This window comes from Schistosoma haematobium, chromosome 7 (assembly GCF_000699445.3).
Source record: "Schistosoma haematobium chromosome 7, whole genome shotgun sequence".
NCBI classification, from domain to species: Eukaryota; Metazoa; Platyhelminthes; class Trematoda; order Strigeidida; family Schistosomatidae; genus Schistosoma; species Schistosoma haematobium.
The window spans coordinates 2,997,373-3,014,395 of NC_067202.1; the positions used below are offsets into that span (position 1 = coordinate 2,997,373).

The window sequence follows — 17,023 nt, forward strand, 5'->3', positions numbered from 1 at the left end:
TATTAATGGCTTATAGTATTCTTGACACTTCTGGACATCCTCTTAAACACCTACTTGAGCTTAGTTTCAACACTAACCTAAGAGGTAACACCCAGAAACTTGAGACACAACATAGCGGAACGGACTGTAGACACAACTTCTACTCCTTAAGAGTTGCCAAGTGCTGGAATTCGCTGCCGGTCGAGCTAGTGCAAGCGACTTCTCAGGAGTCCTTTAAGAGGCAACTTGATCTATTCTTAAGGATTAGGGATAGTATCATACTATGATTTACCAATTTCTTTTTCCTCTTTTATTGTTAATATACCTAGGCCACTGCCTGAAGGTTTTGGTGATCCCCTGCTACTAGAAACATAAGCCTGTTAAGCGAAAGCTTCTTCTATTCCGTCCACAACCATTTGAACCATTCAAATGCCAACGCTACTTGAAAGTCCTTCGACGATTTGGACAGACCAATAGCGCTGTTGCACGTTTGTAAGCAAAGAGCAGCAGGACTCACCATATTTGTTTCTTGTTGTTTAAGATATAATTCGCTAGTATCTATTATTGTTTGGGTATTCAAATCCTAAAACCCCTCTTTTTATAAAATATTGGGTTGTTTGGTGTCATAGCTATCACGTCTACCTTTTCTATTAGTCCTTGGTGTACTCACTATTGACGACCATTACGTAGAATTTGTTTGGTGTTCACCAAAGTGAGTTGCCAGGCAACTAATAACTTAGTGGTCCACTAGCCTTTAGTATTTCTGTCTAAGCTGTTTACAGACGTCATCAAATTTTTTGTAGCAGTCTAGACGTCCTGTAGACCTGACTTGGAACGGAAAGCCTCTTTGTAGTAAACTAGCTGCTAAGCCGACTCTTCCTCAAACCCTTGATATTCCCATCCGTTTGCTGAGTTCAGTCTTCAGTAATAAGGATAGAAGGTCTATTGACCTATATAAATCCTTGCAGTTTGTAATACTGTAGAGGTCCAATCTCGTTTTGAATATATCAACGGAAGGTGCTGATGTTACGTGTCCCGGTAGAGAATTCCAGTAACTCACTACTCGGTGCGAGAAACGAAACTCCAGACGTAAACGTTTTGATCTCGGTTTTTTGAACTTTCTTCTAATGTCCTCTCAAGTGATCAGTCCTGGACGGAAGTAAAAGGTAAGACATGTTAATACCAAGGTCATCGTTCAGTATACGATAAGCCAATATTAGATCACCCCATAGTCTACGGTAAGATAACGGAAATAAGTTGAGGTGTCTCAGTCTGTCTCCATAAGGTAGGCCAGCTAGACCTTGTACCATATTAGTACCTCGTCGTTGGACTCTTTCCAGTATATCTGCTTCATACTTGAAACAAGGACTCGCTGCTTGAATCCCATATTCTAAATGTGGTCCCACATAAATCGGGTATAATAATCTAAACATTTCATCATCTAGATACTGGAAAGACCTACAAATAGACCATAATACCCTATAGCCTTTCGCAGCAGCAGCCTTACAGTGACTAGTGGTTTTGAGATCACTGCTTAATACTACTCCTAAATCTTTATAGTTTCTTACTTTGGGTAGCACGAATCCACCTATTGTGTAGTGATACGATCCATCATATTTATTTGCATCACTATACTCTTATTAGGATTTACTTCTAGTGACCACCTGTCTAACCATGCCACCGATGAGCTAAGATCATTCTGTAATACTATCCTCTCCGACATACTGTGTATGGTTCTCTTAGAAGTTTTCCCCTTGTAAGTATTTTGTATTCATTAGAGCCCACTATAACATGCGCTTCTACTAGAGTACGACCAATTTCCTCGTTTATTCTCCAGAGTTAGTGATCTATCAATCCTCTCAGTCGATGACTAGTAAGGATCCACATTCATCGTCTGGTTAGTCTGTGGCCATCAGGCCTGAAGATATTTCTCTTCTCTAGCCTGAAACGCTGTAGCTAAGCCTAATAGTGCCAACTTCAAACAAGTGTTTTAATAAAAATGCTTGCACAGATATTCTGGTAACAGTATCTTTCTGCTTTCATGTAGAAGCTCAGAAAATGTTTGCCAAAACATCGAAAATGATGTCTTTCTCCTGCATAGTTGGCATCTTAATATGTATTTACGCATTACATGTGGAGCATTCAAAGGAATCAAATAAGGAGTACCGTGCATTTTGTGATATTTCCGAATATATGAGTTGTTCGAATGTATTGACATCAAAGTAAGACTATGTTTGCATACCTTTTTTTTAAAACTCTGATACGGCCGAGGACTTGGATTACCGATAAATTCTTACGGGAACGCCATATTTACCCAAAGAAATCCAGTATATGGTCTATTTTACTACACTCTGATGTTCTTGCTAAGTAATTCGTTTTAACTAGCTCATCGTCATACTCGATGCGTTTTATTTTATAGGTTGTGTCAAATCGAGGATAATGACAAAATTATCAATACTACTGTCTTGCATTTCTGTTCTGGGCTCAATTTACTTGTGTTACATTTTATTTTTTATTCTCAGAGATATTTGTCTTGTTTGTTTGTCTATATACGCTGTAAACATTATTATTTGTTACATATCATTTAAACGCTATACAAATGAACATTTTATAAAGAAATCATTATGAAATTACCTAATGTTTTTTTAAATTCGTATACTGCATTTACTGCCATGTAATATTATTATGTTTCGCTTTTTCTCTACCTTTCTCTCTTTTTAGAAGTATTGAAAATGTTGTGGCATATAGTTGTAACGTTCTTGTATAGCGAGATGTTCGTTGTTTTGCTGATGATTCTTCCATTTTTCTCATCACAAACGTAAGATTCATATACATTCCAAGTTTAGGTAGTTATCATTTTTTTAAAACTTAGGTGGAGCAAATTCTTCAAATTCAGCATAATCCAGAAGATTTCAGAAAAATCATCATTCTATTTTCGTTTATTTCTCGTAATGTTAGTATGCGTGTTAGCTGGTAAGTGAAACATATGTTTTTGTTGCATTTTTCACAGAAATCTGTGCATTTTTTTCAAAGCCTAACGACTAAATGTACATGATAAACCACTGATGGTCTCAGAAATATAGTTTGTCATTTTGAGACAATTTCAGTTCGTGGATTGGTGTTACGGATGTCGTTACTTATATCAAACGTGGTTAGAGATGACCGTGAAACTATTGTTGGTTGGTTACTTAGGTTGATATTTGAAATAAAGATTTGACAATCGAATCTTCCAGAAGGTTGTAAGATTTGCTCTTAATAATCCAATCGGAAATTTGTAAAATGTATGGTATAGATTTTATTGGCATTTAAACGCAAATTACTAATTTCCTATACTTGAAATATTTTTGGTTGCTCAAGTATAAAATCATTTGGCAGCCTAGGTAATTGATTGTATAAGATGAATTCAAGGGTTGTAAATCTGTCAAGTCCTTGAACACTTTGACTAGTTATGTCTTGTTAAATACCAAACATAGAAATTATGTTGTTTTGGATTCTCCCTTCTCCTAAAGAGACCTCATGATTTTGATGGAGTTTTGTTCTCTGAGCTGGATGGTTTGGTCGTGACGATCAAAATCATCCACTTGAGCTGCAAATCTTGCCCACCATCTCGAGATTTCATGATGCAATCCATTTAATGAATACAGGTTTTGAGTTAATATTTTTGTATGACGGCTACTGACGCTTCATGGCTACTGAAAGTGAATTAGGTGAAGTGTGGTTCAAACTTCTGACTATCTATTCATTTCCCGAATTAATAATAGAGTGAAGTAGTTGAACTCAGTGACCACTTCACCTATCTTGGAAGTCTCATCAGTCCTGACGGTTTGGTGTCTGACAAATTTTCGGCACGTATTCTGAGGGCTCAATCGGCTTTTGTCAACTTTCGTCACTTGTAGCGTAGGCGAGATATTCGTCTATCAACCAATGGACAAATTCATTATACAATAGTTGACTCCGTCCTACTTTATGGGTATTAAACCTGGTCATTAATAATAAAAAATATTCGTAGGTTACTTTTAGTTGATCATAGGTATTTTCGAAACATTCGTCATGTATTTTGGGACCACCGGGTAAGCAATACCTGGGTTGGGAATATAGTACTATGTAAAGATAGCAAATGAATTGATGAGGTAGTAAATCTTCATCAACCGAATTGAATGGGACATGTCTTAAGTATGCCCAACCACCATCTATCTTGACAGGTGGTGTGATTACCACTAGTACTCTTACTACTCCTACTATTCTAGGATTTGACTTGACAAATCTCTGTGCTCATGGGGTATAGAAACTTAAACCTATGTACATACGTACTAGATCCTACGTTGTGACTGACTGATTGACTACTCTGGAATTTGTGGACCGATGCATGTGCGTTCTACGTCGCATATGAATGGCTGAGTGGTCATTGATAATAGGTTATTTCCATTCCTTTTTTTACTCATTTTGTTAATTCCATCTCTTTCGCGTAGCAACTTGAGCCAATGCACACATATCAGGTTTCAACATTGACCCTAACTGAATGCTTTTTAATCTCAAGTATTTTACAACTTATTATACTTAAATATCGAATGAATCAATAATTAATGTAAGACACTTAACAGTTTCAAAAATTTTAAGAAGACATGTTAAAATGATATAATTAAATATCACATTCGAAATGAAGTTGTATGGAATAAAAAATACAACTGAAAATAAACCTTTCTACGATTTCGTAACCTAATAAGTACCTAGTCAGTTCACATGGGCTCCAGTATCCTTAAGGAAAAAATGGCGTATGAACCAGTTATTGGTCACCGGTTATCACGGGAATGCATCTCCTTACGTCGCGCCACTGCCTTGTGCATCATACTTTTAGGTCAAAGTCTCCGGATGTGGCCCCCTAAGAAAACCATCAACTTCGATTTGGGCACCCGGGCAGTATCACAGGCCTCACACATATCGAATGAGATTTGTGTGGCGCATATGTATCTGTTGCTCCCTTGTACCGATATCTGTGTGTTCAAATAAATAAATAAATAAATACAATTAAATGTACAGTTCTAATTTGTTGGTATATTGTATGGTCAGTCAGTCATTTAGCTACAACGTAGGACCAGGCACATATATGTATCGGTCCAAGTTGCCATACCTCAACAACAAGATGAACACCAAATTCATAGAAGTAGTTAATTCAGTGGTGGTAATATATAAAAGAAAGATTGCACATAAGGACATAGTACCGGAAGAAAGAATTAGTTCGTAGAAAGAACGATATGAAGCGATTTTAATCTCATAGTTTGGGGGAAGACAAAGAGTGTATACACTGACGCCATTGACATCGATTCTGAGATATTAAGAAGTATATGGTAATCGAGAAATAATGTGATTAACTAAGAGAATCATAAGTTGTATTCAATTGTATGTTTATATCATTATTACTAAGAGTTTGTATTATCCCATTGTTGTTAATCGGGATCAGTTTTTGATCAATCTTTGTTGGGGTATATGCATCTTGTCCCTATTGCATCGATGTAGCCATTTTGTCCTCAAGTTATTTAAAATAGATAGATTATAGCTAGATGACACGTTTCGTCCTATTTGAGACTCATCGTTTAGATGTACTTAGATCTTAGTATCCTGAATATCAGCTTTAGAATGTGAGTAAATTCAGTTGACAAGTTTCGAATTTGACTGCTAGTTATAATCCTCCTATTTAAGGGTGTATAGTGATTGTTTTGTTTTGAATATTTTACTTGTAATTTTTGTGCAGAATACCATCTTATAAATGTTATCGATTTTTTGAAATTTTGTTCATAGAAGCACTTCGTAATATATGGGTACTGAGACAAGCCTATAATTCAATTAAAGATCATCCTCATGAAATGCGTCCAGAAACAGAATCTCTTTACTTGATGCGTATGTTCCGTGCTCAACGTAATTTTTATATTACTGGATTTTCGTTATTCGTGTGGTTGTAAGTTAGCTTTTTTCACTTAATTTTACTTTGATCTTTTTCTAAAGGCGAACTTTTAATGTATAAATTAATTGGCGTTAAACATTTTTAGTCAGGCTTTTAATCATACCAGTGATTAGATTGTAGTCTGAATACCGGTTACTGGAATACAGTTGGTACCTTAACGTGGTGGTAGGGCTTGCCTATCGTGATGAACCACTCGAGCCATACTGGCTGGAGCAATCGCTCCTCAAGGTCCTACCATGCCAGACAGGTCGGTTGAAGAACGATAAAACTAAAAGCAGCAAACCCAAGGTCCGAAGGCGAACTCGCACTGCTGACTGTACAGAGGTGTGACGGCAGTAAGTCGTTTCCTTCGGACAACTAGCATAACAGCGATGCTGCCTTCCTACAAAGACGGGTGGGGTTAAAAAAGGTCGACCCTAAAAATGCACACCTCGCCTTGTCCCACGGATACCCGTCTCCGTCGATAAGGTCTCAACAAGTACGGAGTTAACACGAAAATTACTCACAATAAGGCCGTGTCTGGCAGACCTCAAGCAGTTGTCCCTTGAGCACTGCAGTCACGCTCTCGGGCCACTAAGACCACCTATAATGCAATCTCCTTTACAGGTACCTCTAGAAGAACCCTTCCACGATGTGGGCAACCGGGAAGTGATAACAGCCCTCATACTTTTAACAACATTCAAGACCACTGTATTCATAATCAACCTCCCTGACTGTCGTCATCTAAGTGATCATGATTTATGCCCTCTAACGAGATCTTTTGGACACTTTTTTAATTATAAAAGCCAACTCACCAGTGATGTGTTATTCGTCTGTTGTCTACTAATTGTGTTTTTAGTTTGTCATAGCCATTGCGCTTCTACTTCGTTTGTTTTTATGTATGATGGTTAGTGTAAAAGAATTATTTTATTTATCACTTCATTTCTAATGACTGAAAATTCGGAAATATAGGTATACATGAAGATACTACAGTTCATAGTTTCAACCTAATCTATAGATTGCAACTCGTAGGCTTTAAAAGACTTGTTCTACCGAAAGACGTCCGAGTTTCAGCTATTAAGTCTCAGGTTCGGTTCAGGCAATCGGTTAGTACCACTAGCTCTCACACTTAAAAGGTAGTCCATACTCAATTACCTGGTGAATGAGTTAACTAGATTTGATTTTTATTTTAACATCTGATGTGGTGATTTTAGCTTAGGAATTTGATACACAGAAAGTTACATCAAGGAAGAATTAGTCAAGATTAGAGATGACGAAGGTAGGATAATTTTTTAGAATCATAAATATTATAGGAGAAAAAACTGAAGAATTTCCCATCTCATCTCCAACTTCAACCAATGTTTTTCTGTAATTGTCACGTAAAATGTCGTTTTTTCAGACAGTTTATACAATTAGTGGATATAGTATATGACTAGCCGTGGAATCTAAGATGCATGTCTCATCTTGTTTGGGACTTGTCAGATGGATTTACATGCATCAGTGTTGGTGTTCACATGGCAACTATAACTCAGTACCTTTCGCTTCAAATGCCCAATACCTTATCTATTGAGCTACTGATTCCAGATAACCACTTCTTAACTGAGTGCGAATAGCCATTGAGTTGGATTTTAAGTCATTTGTAACGTTTGTTCGAACGTTCTCGTTGATTCAATTGATTGCAGTTGATTAGTGTCTTGAAGTGAAAGGTACTGTGTTCGAATCTCTGTGGTTACATCCAGCTAATGAGTCCTAAATAGAATGAAACGCGTATTCTCGACTTAAATGCTAGTCACTATTGTTTAAAACACAATCATACATATAAAAAAGATTATCTTTTTCGTATTATTTCTTGTTTAAACCTTCGTTATATCTAATTGCAACTGATTCTCATATTTCAAGTGTACTGCATCGTCTTGTCAGTTTACTTTCGGAACATGCCAAAATGCAAGCTTCCGAAGAGGCGAGTATTAAACAAGCTCAGAGTGCAACAGCAGCAGCGCAACGTTTGTTAGATCAATCAAAAGTTACTGATAGTGATACGGAAGATATATATGTAAGTTTATTATTATCATCATCGAAATGTTATATGAGCTGGGTGGTTTAATTACGAAGGTTTCTAATTGGCATTCTAGAGACCATTATTAGCGCAAGGTTCTGATAACAATGTTTAACGTTCAACCTTTATTATTATGTTGTGCGGCTTTCCGAATACTTATACTGATATACGCAAGCTTCCTATACTCAATTGTAGACCAACTAATTGGATGAGAAGGAAGCTTTATTGACAAAATGGAATCGATAATATATGTGCATGCTTTCCCTTAGAAGATAAAGCCACACTTTCAATCAATCATATGTCCCCACCTAGAAAGATATAACCAAATCTTGACTAACGACGTGCGCCGATCTTTTGGCCAATGTCTGATCAGATTTATTATTAGGATCACCTCTGATCTACAGGGGAAGTGTAGCGAGCAGTATGTTTGGAAGGGAAAAGAATAAGAGAAAAAGTAAGCCGATAGTTTAGTGAGCACATAAGATGCACTTACATTTAACAATATACACAATCAATGACATTATCGATAATATAGGCATGAGATTAAGACAGTCGGATAATTGAAACTAGAAGCTGATAGCATAAGATTCCAAATGAGTTACAGTAAGATATTGTCCTTATACATACCTAACAGCCTATTCTGTTAACCTTGACCTTCACTGATTGTTGTTTACACTCGTCCCGTTATTAGCTGAACATTTATTCAATCGATTTTTTTCGATCTTGACAGCACTTTTAGAAGCTTGGCATTCAGGTTAATCAGTGTTTAATAAACGTATAGAAATCTATTTAATCTATTGATTAATTAGAAAAATCTTAAATAATTATAAGGTCAATGATCACGTCAAATGTTCAGCCATTGATAAGACAAATAATATCTTCTCATTGATGCTACTAAGGTCTGTAATTGATCAGTCTCGTTTTCTGTATTTGTGTACACTGAGCGAATCGCTTCAATATTACGATGAATTCACAGGTGTCTTTAAAAAACTTGGTGATAAGTAACAGTAGAATCCAGAAAATGCGTTTCGTCCTGTTTAGGATTCATCAGCCTGATGTACCTACATCCCAGTATTGATCTTCACACTGAAATTTGAACACAATACCATTCGCTTCCAATACCAACTCGTTATCCACAGAAATACTAAGTCCAGATAGCCACTGGATTATGTAATGAGGATGAATTTGATTTGTAAATATTTATATCTCCCTTTTATGATATTAAACACTATAATTGATCAATACATTTTTGGCATACATGTGAGTCCTAGATAAAACAAACACTCATCATGGATTCCATTGCTAAACACTATTCAACTTTACTAAAATAATAAGACAAGTGTTAAAAACAACTAATCAAATCCAAGGTTGACAGAACAAACTGTTAGTTATATATGGATAAATTCGAATAGCTCACTTTTATCTAAATTTTGTATTTGTAATGTTTTCTGGAAGGAAAATAAGGCAGTTTCATGATCAGACCTTAAAGTTCTGAATGTGATTCTCGGTGAGGTCGTAGATGGATACTTCTGTGAAACTCCACAGTAATACGAAATGTTTACTGATTTTCATTGGTCGTCTCGCTACAGTCAATTCGTGATACAAACTGTGAAATTCAATGATCTCCACAAACCTGCCACACTAATTTTTGTGCCTTATTAATTTAACCAAGTAATCTAGTTGTACATTAACTACTTTGTGCTTCACAATTGTTATTGTTAGGATTATAGAATGCCCTGATATGACCGAGGGTAGAGAGAGTCCACTCCCCCCTCCATATTCTCTCATATGATCACGCGTATATAGCCACTCATCATTAAGTCCTACTCCCTGCCTTCCCGCCAACAGGCTGCTCTTCACGAAGTCGAGAGGACGAAAAGCAAATATTTAGAACTTAGACCACATTAGTGGACAGATACAGAGGATCTACCTAGGACAGTTGGAAAACCCTGGTTCCAAACCGATGGTGAACATGGGCTTCAGGATCCTAAGGGAACAAATGGAGTATGAACCTAATCTTGGTCACGGGCTACGATGTGATCGCATCTCGTAACGTTTCTTCACTGTCTTGTAGAGTAGATTCCTTGACCAAAGGCTTATGGAGTAGCTCCCAAGACAACCAACTGCTTCGGTTTGGACAACCTTACAGTATCTCAGCCCACATACAAACGGAGTGATTTTTGTGGCGCATATATATTTTGGTGCTCCTTTGTATCGGTGTATATGCGTTTAAATATTCAGTCAGTCAGTAACAATGTAGAACTTCGTACGTACGTACATCAGTTCGAGCTGCCATACCATATTAGCATAGAGATGCAGTTGTTGATTCAAATCCCGTAGTGGTAGAGGTATTAAAAGTATAAGCAGCGTTTTAATAAATAGATAAAGATTACAGAGTGATGAATTTTCTTTATGTTCACACTTAAAATATAAATTCCATAACTGTGCAAGCATTGCAGGAGAAGGTATTTAATTTTAACTAATGTTGATGTTAGACAGGAGGTCTAACTACAATATTGAACCATATTGAGTATATTAGACTGTGTAAAATAAACCAGTTCTGTGTTTTAAAAGTTATTCTTTGCATGTATGGTTAAAACTACGACCACATAACTATTAGGGCTATGTTGTGTTAGGGTTAGTCGCGTTTGATCCAAGCATGGAGTAACGACAATGAGTAGCAAAATCTCTATGGCTAGCTGGAAACCTCAGCTGTGTGCCTCGACGCAGCAACCGCGGGTGCAGATCTTAGTGGTCGTAGCAAGTATTCAAGTAAGAACATAGAAGGCTGAGATGGGGTGGGGTTCCATGCGAATAGGAGTCGAATATGGGCCAAGCGGTCCAAAATTATCTGGCAAATTGGGACTGAGGCGGTGTTTATGACATTGTCCGTCCGCAGGATTCGCGCAGTAATGTGCAAAGCACTGTGGCATTGTAGCCCCCTGTACGGAAAGGGAGTCGAGTTAATATTCCCGACCTTAACCACAGAAATTGGTGTATTTTGAGTCTTTGGCTCGAATTAAGCCCGGTGCGGTGACGCGATCAACCTCGAAGACATCGGCGAGAGTTCTAGGAAGAGTCCTCTTTTCTCTACCAGCAATCTACCCACTCCTTATAATCGGCTTGATCAGGGACAGGGGGTAGCCTGCATAAAGCATTACCTTTATGGTATCCAAAACGCTTTTGTAGACCATAAGCAATAAGAAGAGAAGCAGTTTGATTTTCCTGGCATCCTATACTCATATCTACAGCAGCTATTTAAGGTATACGGCCTTTGAAAACTGACATATCGGTAAAGGAAGCTAGCAAATTGGACCCGTAACGTTGAGAGGAAGATTGACTCTAGGGGCCAAGATCAAATGCATGTTGGTCCAATCGGGAGCTGGTTTCTTTGCTTCACTGTGTGCTCCGATGTGGATTGTAGTGAGGTTTCTGAACTCTAACCAGGGTCCATTGTGGGTGAGTTCAGCTGTTAGTGCTAAGCAACTCTCAATTCTAGTAAAAAACTACAAAATGCCGTATAGGAAATTATAGTTTGTAACAAAATTTTGAACTCTATATTTGTTTAAAGTGTTTTTTAATCACTATATATATATTAACACATAATTTGAATATAGCTTTCTGTTATCTGTGAAATTCTTCTCTTTCTTGTTCACTAGCCTGATACTATGGAAGCATTAAAAGATGAATTGGCGAAATTAACTAAGAAATTTGAATCTGAGGAAAAAGGTTAGTTCTAATCTTGAACTACATGATCATATATATTGTGTATTTTGTATTGTTTTTTACAGAATAAGAGAATAATAAACGCAGTTTTGAAACTCCAAGGTCTAGGAATAGACGAAGATCGAATGTATCTGTACCATGTCGACTGATTCTGAGTCGTATCACTCAATATTTCAAACCATTAGTCACTCTAATCAGAGGAACTCTAAACAGATAATCTGGTAGGTAGTTGCAGGTAGTCTCCAGGATACCTTGGGGCTATTTCCCATGCCAACTTACACTCTATTTAATCTTACTCTTAATCTTTATGGAACTTATGCTCCCTTTTGTATTCTTTTTTGACTTCCGTTGTCTGAAATCTGATGCATATACACTAGATTCTACACACTAACCTCACAACGGACTACTTGAGCGAGAACACAAAAGTGAGCGATGAAGTGTATTAGACTACCGAGTCAAATGCACAAATACTCATATATATACCATTCTACCCTTAAGAACTTGACTAATTGACTAATTTCATCTATTAAGCTGTAATGTAACCACTAGTCTAAATGACTCAACATTGCATGAACTATATTAAGCTGTTAAGCAGTGTATCAAGGTACTAGGTGGGAAACCCTGTTTGATCTGTTACTTACCTACTTACGCCTGTTACTCTCAATGGAGTATAGGTCACCGATCAGCATTCTCCAACCCATTCTGTCCTGGGCCTTCTTTTCAACTTCTATCCAATTTTTGTTCATTCTTTTCATGCCTGTCTCCATTTCACGGTGTAATGTGTTGTTTGGTTTTCTTCTCTTCCTTTGGCCTTGAGGATTCCAAGTGATGAGGGCTTGCCTTGTAACTCAATTGAATGCTTCCCTCAATGTGTATCCTGTTCACTTCCAGTTGTTCATCCTGATTTCTTCCTCCACTGGAATCCGGTTTGTTCTCTCCCACAATAGATTGTTACTGATATTGTCTGGCCAACGGATTTCGAAGTATTTTGTGTAGATAGCTGTTAATAAACAGTTGTATCTTCTGGATGATGGCTTTCATAGTTTCCGCCTATTACCCATTAGTCAACACGAACTTTATTAAGTAAAGGAATTACATTAGTTATTTCATAACGGCTAAATTCAGAATGGTTTAAACCTTTTGTAAATATTACTTTATCCTTTTAAGTTAGTCATTAATGAGAATTGAATGTTTTCTTTCATTGAATCTTATATCTCTATATAATAGCTCATCAAAAAACTAAACAAGATTTGGAAACTTTAAAGAAACAAACTCTTCAAACGAATACTGAATACGATCGTGTCACACAAGAATGTCAAAAACTACAAGTAAGTTACAAAGAGGGATGATTCATGTTCTGTAATTATTTTACAATGAAGTAATCAACAGCTTGTTACAATAATATTTTATTGAAATATTGTGACCTGTTGTGGTAATAGGGATGGGGTTTAGAGTATTTCACTAAATACCCATATATTATCTTAATTATTATTTATTTAAGCGCATAAACATTGATATTAAAGGAGCACCAAAATATATATGCGCCACAAAAATCACTCCGTTTTTATGTGGGCTGAGATACTGTTCGGTTGTCCAAATTGAAGCAATTGGTTTTCTTAGGAGCCACTCCATAAGCCTTTGGTCAAGGAATCTACTCTACAAGACAGTGAAGAAACGTTAGGAGATGCGATTTTAATGGCCCGTAGATCTGACTCCATGTAGATCGTACGAATGTTTGTTATCACCTATCCTCGTATACAATCATCGACTTAAATCACGTTAGTCAATAACGAAGTTAAATAAGTCAAATAACGTGAATGGCCTTTGAATACATATATTTTGTATGTAAAGTGAATGTAATAGAACAAAGCAAAATGACGCGCAGTGGAGATGGCTGGTAAGCCAACTCATTTTTAGCCAGGCGTTACTCAATATTTATAGACAGACAAAATAAACTACAGACATGGGATATGAAGTGCACACACATATGAGCTCATATAAAAACAGTCAAGACTGATAAGCGAATAATTAACAAGGTCAAAATATGACTCAAGTAGAATGAATAGATTGGGCTGTCCGAAAGTTAGAATAAAGTATATGGGCTTAACATAATAACTGACACTACACGACCACATGGTAACCCGTGACAAAGATTAGGTTCATACTCCATTTGTTCCCTTAGGATCCTGAAGCCCATGTTCACCATTGGTTTGGAACCAGGGCTTTCCAACTGTCCTAGGTAGATCCTCTGTATCCGTCCACTAATGTGGTTTAATTTCCGAATATTTGCTTTTCGTCCTCTTGAATTCGTGAAAAGCAGCCCTTTGGCGGGAAGGTAGGGAGTAGGACTTACTGGTGAGTGGCTATATACACGTAGTCATATGAGAGAATATAGAGGGGGAGAGCGGACTGTCTCTTCCCTCGGTCGTATTGTGGTGTGTGCTACTAATGTCGATAGATATAAGTAGAATGTATCGTCAATTGAAAGGGAAATGCCTGGCGTCAGAAGGTCAAAAAGATCGAAGAGAAGAGAAAGAGAACAGAGAATGATTGGTGTGAAAACGAAAGAACAACAAAATCTGAGATGATTGATTGATATTTTGAGAATGAAATGTTCACTGTATGGTTGTCAGATTTCACCAAGAGATATTGTAACTTTGTGTTGACTTGTTCTTCATCTTTTTCTTTAGAATGTTATCTCTTTCTTTGTATTGTTGGTAATGGTCTATTATTCTAGTACTGTACTATATCACAATTTACATGTATAGCTGCAATAAGCAAATAAATAAATAAATAAGGATTATATAAGATTGCTTGTGATTTGTTTCCTACTTCAAAAGTTTATTTGCTTTTTACATTTACTTACTTAATTTCTTACGCCTGATACTCCCGATGAAGCATAGGTCACCGATCACCATTCTCCAACCCATTCTGTCTTGGGCCTTCTTTTCAACTTCTATCCAATTTTTGTTCATTCTTTTCATGTCTGTCTCCATTTCTCGGCGTAATGTGTTTTTTGGTTTTCCTCTCCTTTGGCCTTGAGGATTCCAAGTGAGAGCTTGTCTTGTGACACAGTTGGATGTTTTCCTCAATGTGTATCCTATCGACTTCCAGTTGTTCATCCTGATTTCTTCCTCCACTGGAATCTGGTTTGTTCTCTCCCACAATAGATTGTTACTGATATTGTCTGGCCAACGGATTTCGAAGTATTTTGTGTAGATAGCTGTTAATAAACAGTTGTATCTTCTGGATGATGACTTTCGTAGTTAAATTGTTTAAATTAGACTATAATACATGTAGCTTATTTATATTGTAGTTAGTTTTATTTCACTCCTTATAAATATTGAATAAACATTTATAATTCAATAATCATTGAGTAAACCAGTTAGGCACCCATTCCCCAAATGATCAATAGAGTTCGATCCGTATTAAAAGACTGGACAAATATGACATTTGTTACTATTCACCCAATGAATAATCTTCATTGTGAGACTATAATTTATGGACGACGAGCTTTGAGCGATGCCAAAGTGTCCTTGAGAATGTCTATCTACTTAATAGGGCTAAATGAAGATTATAAAACAGTTTGAGGAATAAAGATAATGATTTACTGTTGATGGTAAAGGTTAGAAATTAGATTGATGGTTTTCATCACGAACTGACATCATGCAAATGGATGTGAGTGAATTTCACGCCACAATCCAAGACCTGTTATCCCAAAATCTGATTGATTCGTCCATAAATGATAGTTTCATCATCTTCATTTCTTTCAATGATCACTTCTCTATTCATGTTTTTTTTTGTCTTCTTCATAGTATCGTCTTCAAATGTTAGAAGGTGGTGGTTCAACAAACAAGAAAGCTGATTAGATCTGTGATCATTCATTGTCAACAATATTTTGACACTAATCAACTATTGATCTTGATCCGGTGTCAATAAACACAATAATTTGCATCATTCTATATGTTTACTTTTTAAATGTTACATCTTTCAGATATACTTCGTTACTTATTTATTGTTTATGGTTTTGTAACAGATTGTGTTTGTAACTTTCGAACATTGTTTTGTGTTCTCTACATATAAATTTATTGCTCTATATCGAATATAACTGTAGATGTAATAATTCTTCAATGAATTTATTCTGACATGAATGAATTTCTTCCTGTTATAATTTGTGACCTGAGTGCCCTGTTAATGGACAACATAATGATACCGCCAATTAGACAGCAATGAATTATCCATTGAACCAATGACGCATAAAACATGTCCCAGTAGTCTATAGTCCTCATTGGTCCTGCTTCCCGCTTAGCCCAACCTGTTATGTCCAGAACACCAATCTCAGCCTTTGTGATATGAAACATATATTCCAAACATACTTGGTTTATATACCAACTAGACAGACCACATCGTACCATAAGATTTAGCCAAAATTGGCTGTGAATGTGGGAGGTAGTGATTGATAGGTTGGGCATAACTCAAGAATGTTAAATCGTATAATAGTAGTCCATGGGTCAAAATAAAGTTTATGATAAAAGGGAAATGAATGTGAATAGTTTAGTTACTTAACAATTATACGATAAAAGTATACGTATAGTATTAGTCCAGAAATGGATCCCAAAAGTTAACATTCATTATTGTAAAGAAGGAACGAATTGAGCGAAGAAATTTCTTTTCAATTAGTTTTTCATCATGGCTCTACACTAATATATATACGTTTTACAATAATAATATAATACTCATCGAGTGGATACGTTACGTAATAATAATTACATAATGACATTTAAATTAACATTGATTAATTGGAAGAAAGAGGATTATTAATATTCAAAGTAATCAAGAAGTTGCTATGTTGCGTAATATAAGAAACAAAGAAGGAATAGAATTTTACCGGATGGTCAATAGGATAGTAGTTACGTAAGAATCAAGAGATGAATGTTGAGAAGTTATTAAGTTCAAAAGCAACCGAAATAAAATTACAAAAGTTAAAAAAAAAATGGAAGAAGTATGAAAAATAGTTCTTTTGAAGGAGATCTTAAACTGATGGCCAGGGCAGGGAAAGTGGTTGTACGAATCTCTTTTGAATGCAAAGGTCAGGTTTGTAAACATGGATTGCGATGGCTTCCGCAATGTGCAAGAGGCGCACTCGTAAACCATGTGGCAAATTAGATGGGATATTATAGATAACCTTAAAAGCTTTATTCAATTCGACTTGATGACCTGTGTCAACCAAGTGAGAGAGAATAGAACTTTTAATCACTTTCACCTGTCCTTTGTTTAACCACGACGGATGATGTTCAGTAATGCGATGACGGACTTGCCGAATT

At 36.5% G+C, this 17,023-nt stretch overlaps 1 protein-coding gene across 2 annotated transcripts; it reads left to right on the forward strand.

Annotated features, from left to right (window-relative positions):
* The first annotated feature begins 394 nt into the window (after window positions 1-394).
* On the forward strand, window positions 395-15,850 carry BCAP29_1 (B-cell receptor-associated protein 29). Of its 2 annotated transcripts, none has more exons than XM_051217805.1 (8): window positions 395-471; window positions 2,027-2,797; window positions 2,852-2,952; window positions 5,776-5,932; window positions 7,817-7,970; window positions 11,633-11,702; window positions 12,927-13,027; window positions 15,515-15,850. In XM_051217805.1, the coding sequence occupies exons 2-8, from the start codon at window positions 2,712-2,714 to the stop codon at window positions 15,566-15,568; spliced, it is 723 nt and encodes a 240-aa protein (XP_051064229.1). In that variant the 5' UTR covers window positions 395-471; window positions 2,027-2,711; the 3' UTR covers window positions 15,569-15,850. The 2 variants fall into 2 exon arrangements, with proteins under 2 accessions (XP_051064229.1, XP_051064230.1); XM_051217806.1 differs by having other exon boundaries at window positions 2,701-2,797; window positions 2,830-2,952.
* Window positions 15,851-17,023: the final 1,173 nt, after the last annotated feature.

What these genes read in the sequence shown, in the direction of transcription:
- BCAP29_1 (XM_051217805.1), top strand. Translation starts at nt 2,712, where the DNA reads ATGTTGTGGCATATAGTTGTAACGTTCTTGTATAGCGAGATGTTCGTT. An exon ending in ATTTGAATCTGAGGAAAAAG is followed by an intron (nt 11,703 to 12,926) that starts GTTAGTTCTAAT and finishes TCTATATAATAG; the next exon opens with CTCATCAAAAAACTAAACAA. An exon ending in AAGAATGTCAAAAACTACAA is followed by an intron (nt 13,028 to 15,514) that starts GTAAGTTACAAA and finishes TCTTCTTCATAG; the next exon opens with TATCGTCTTCAAATGTTAGA.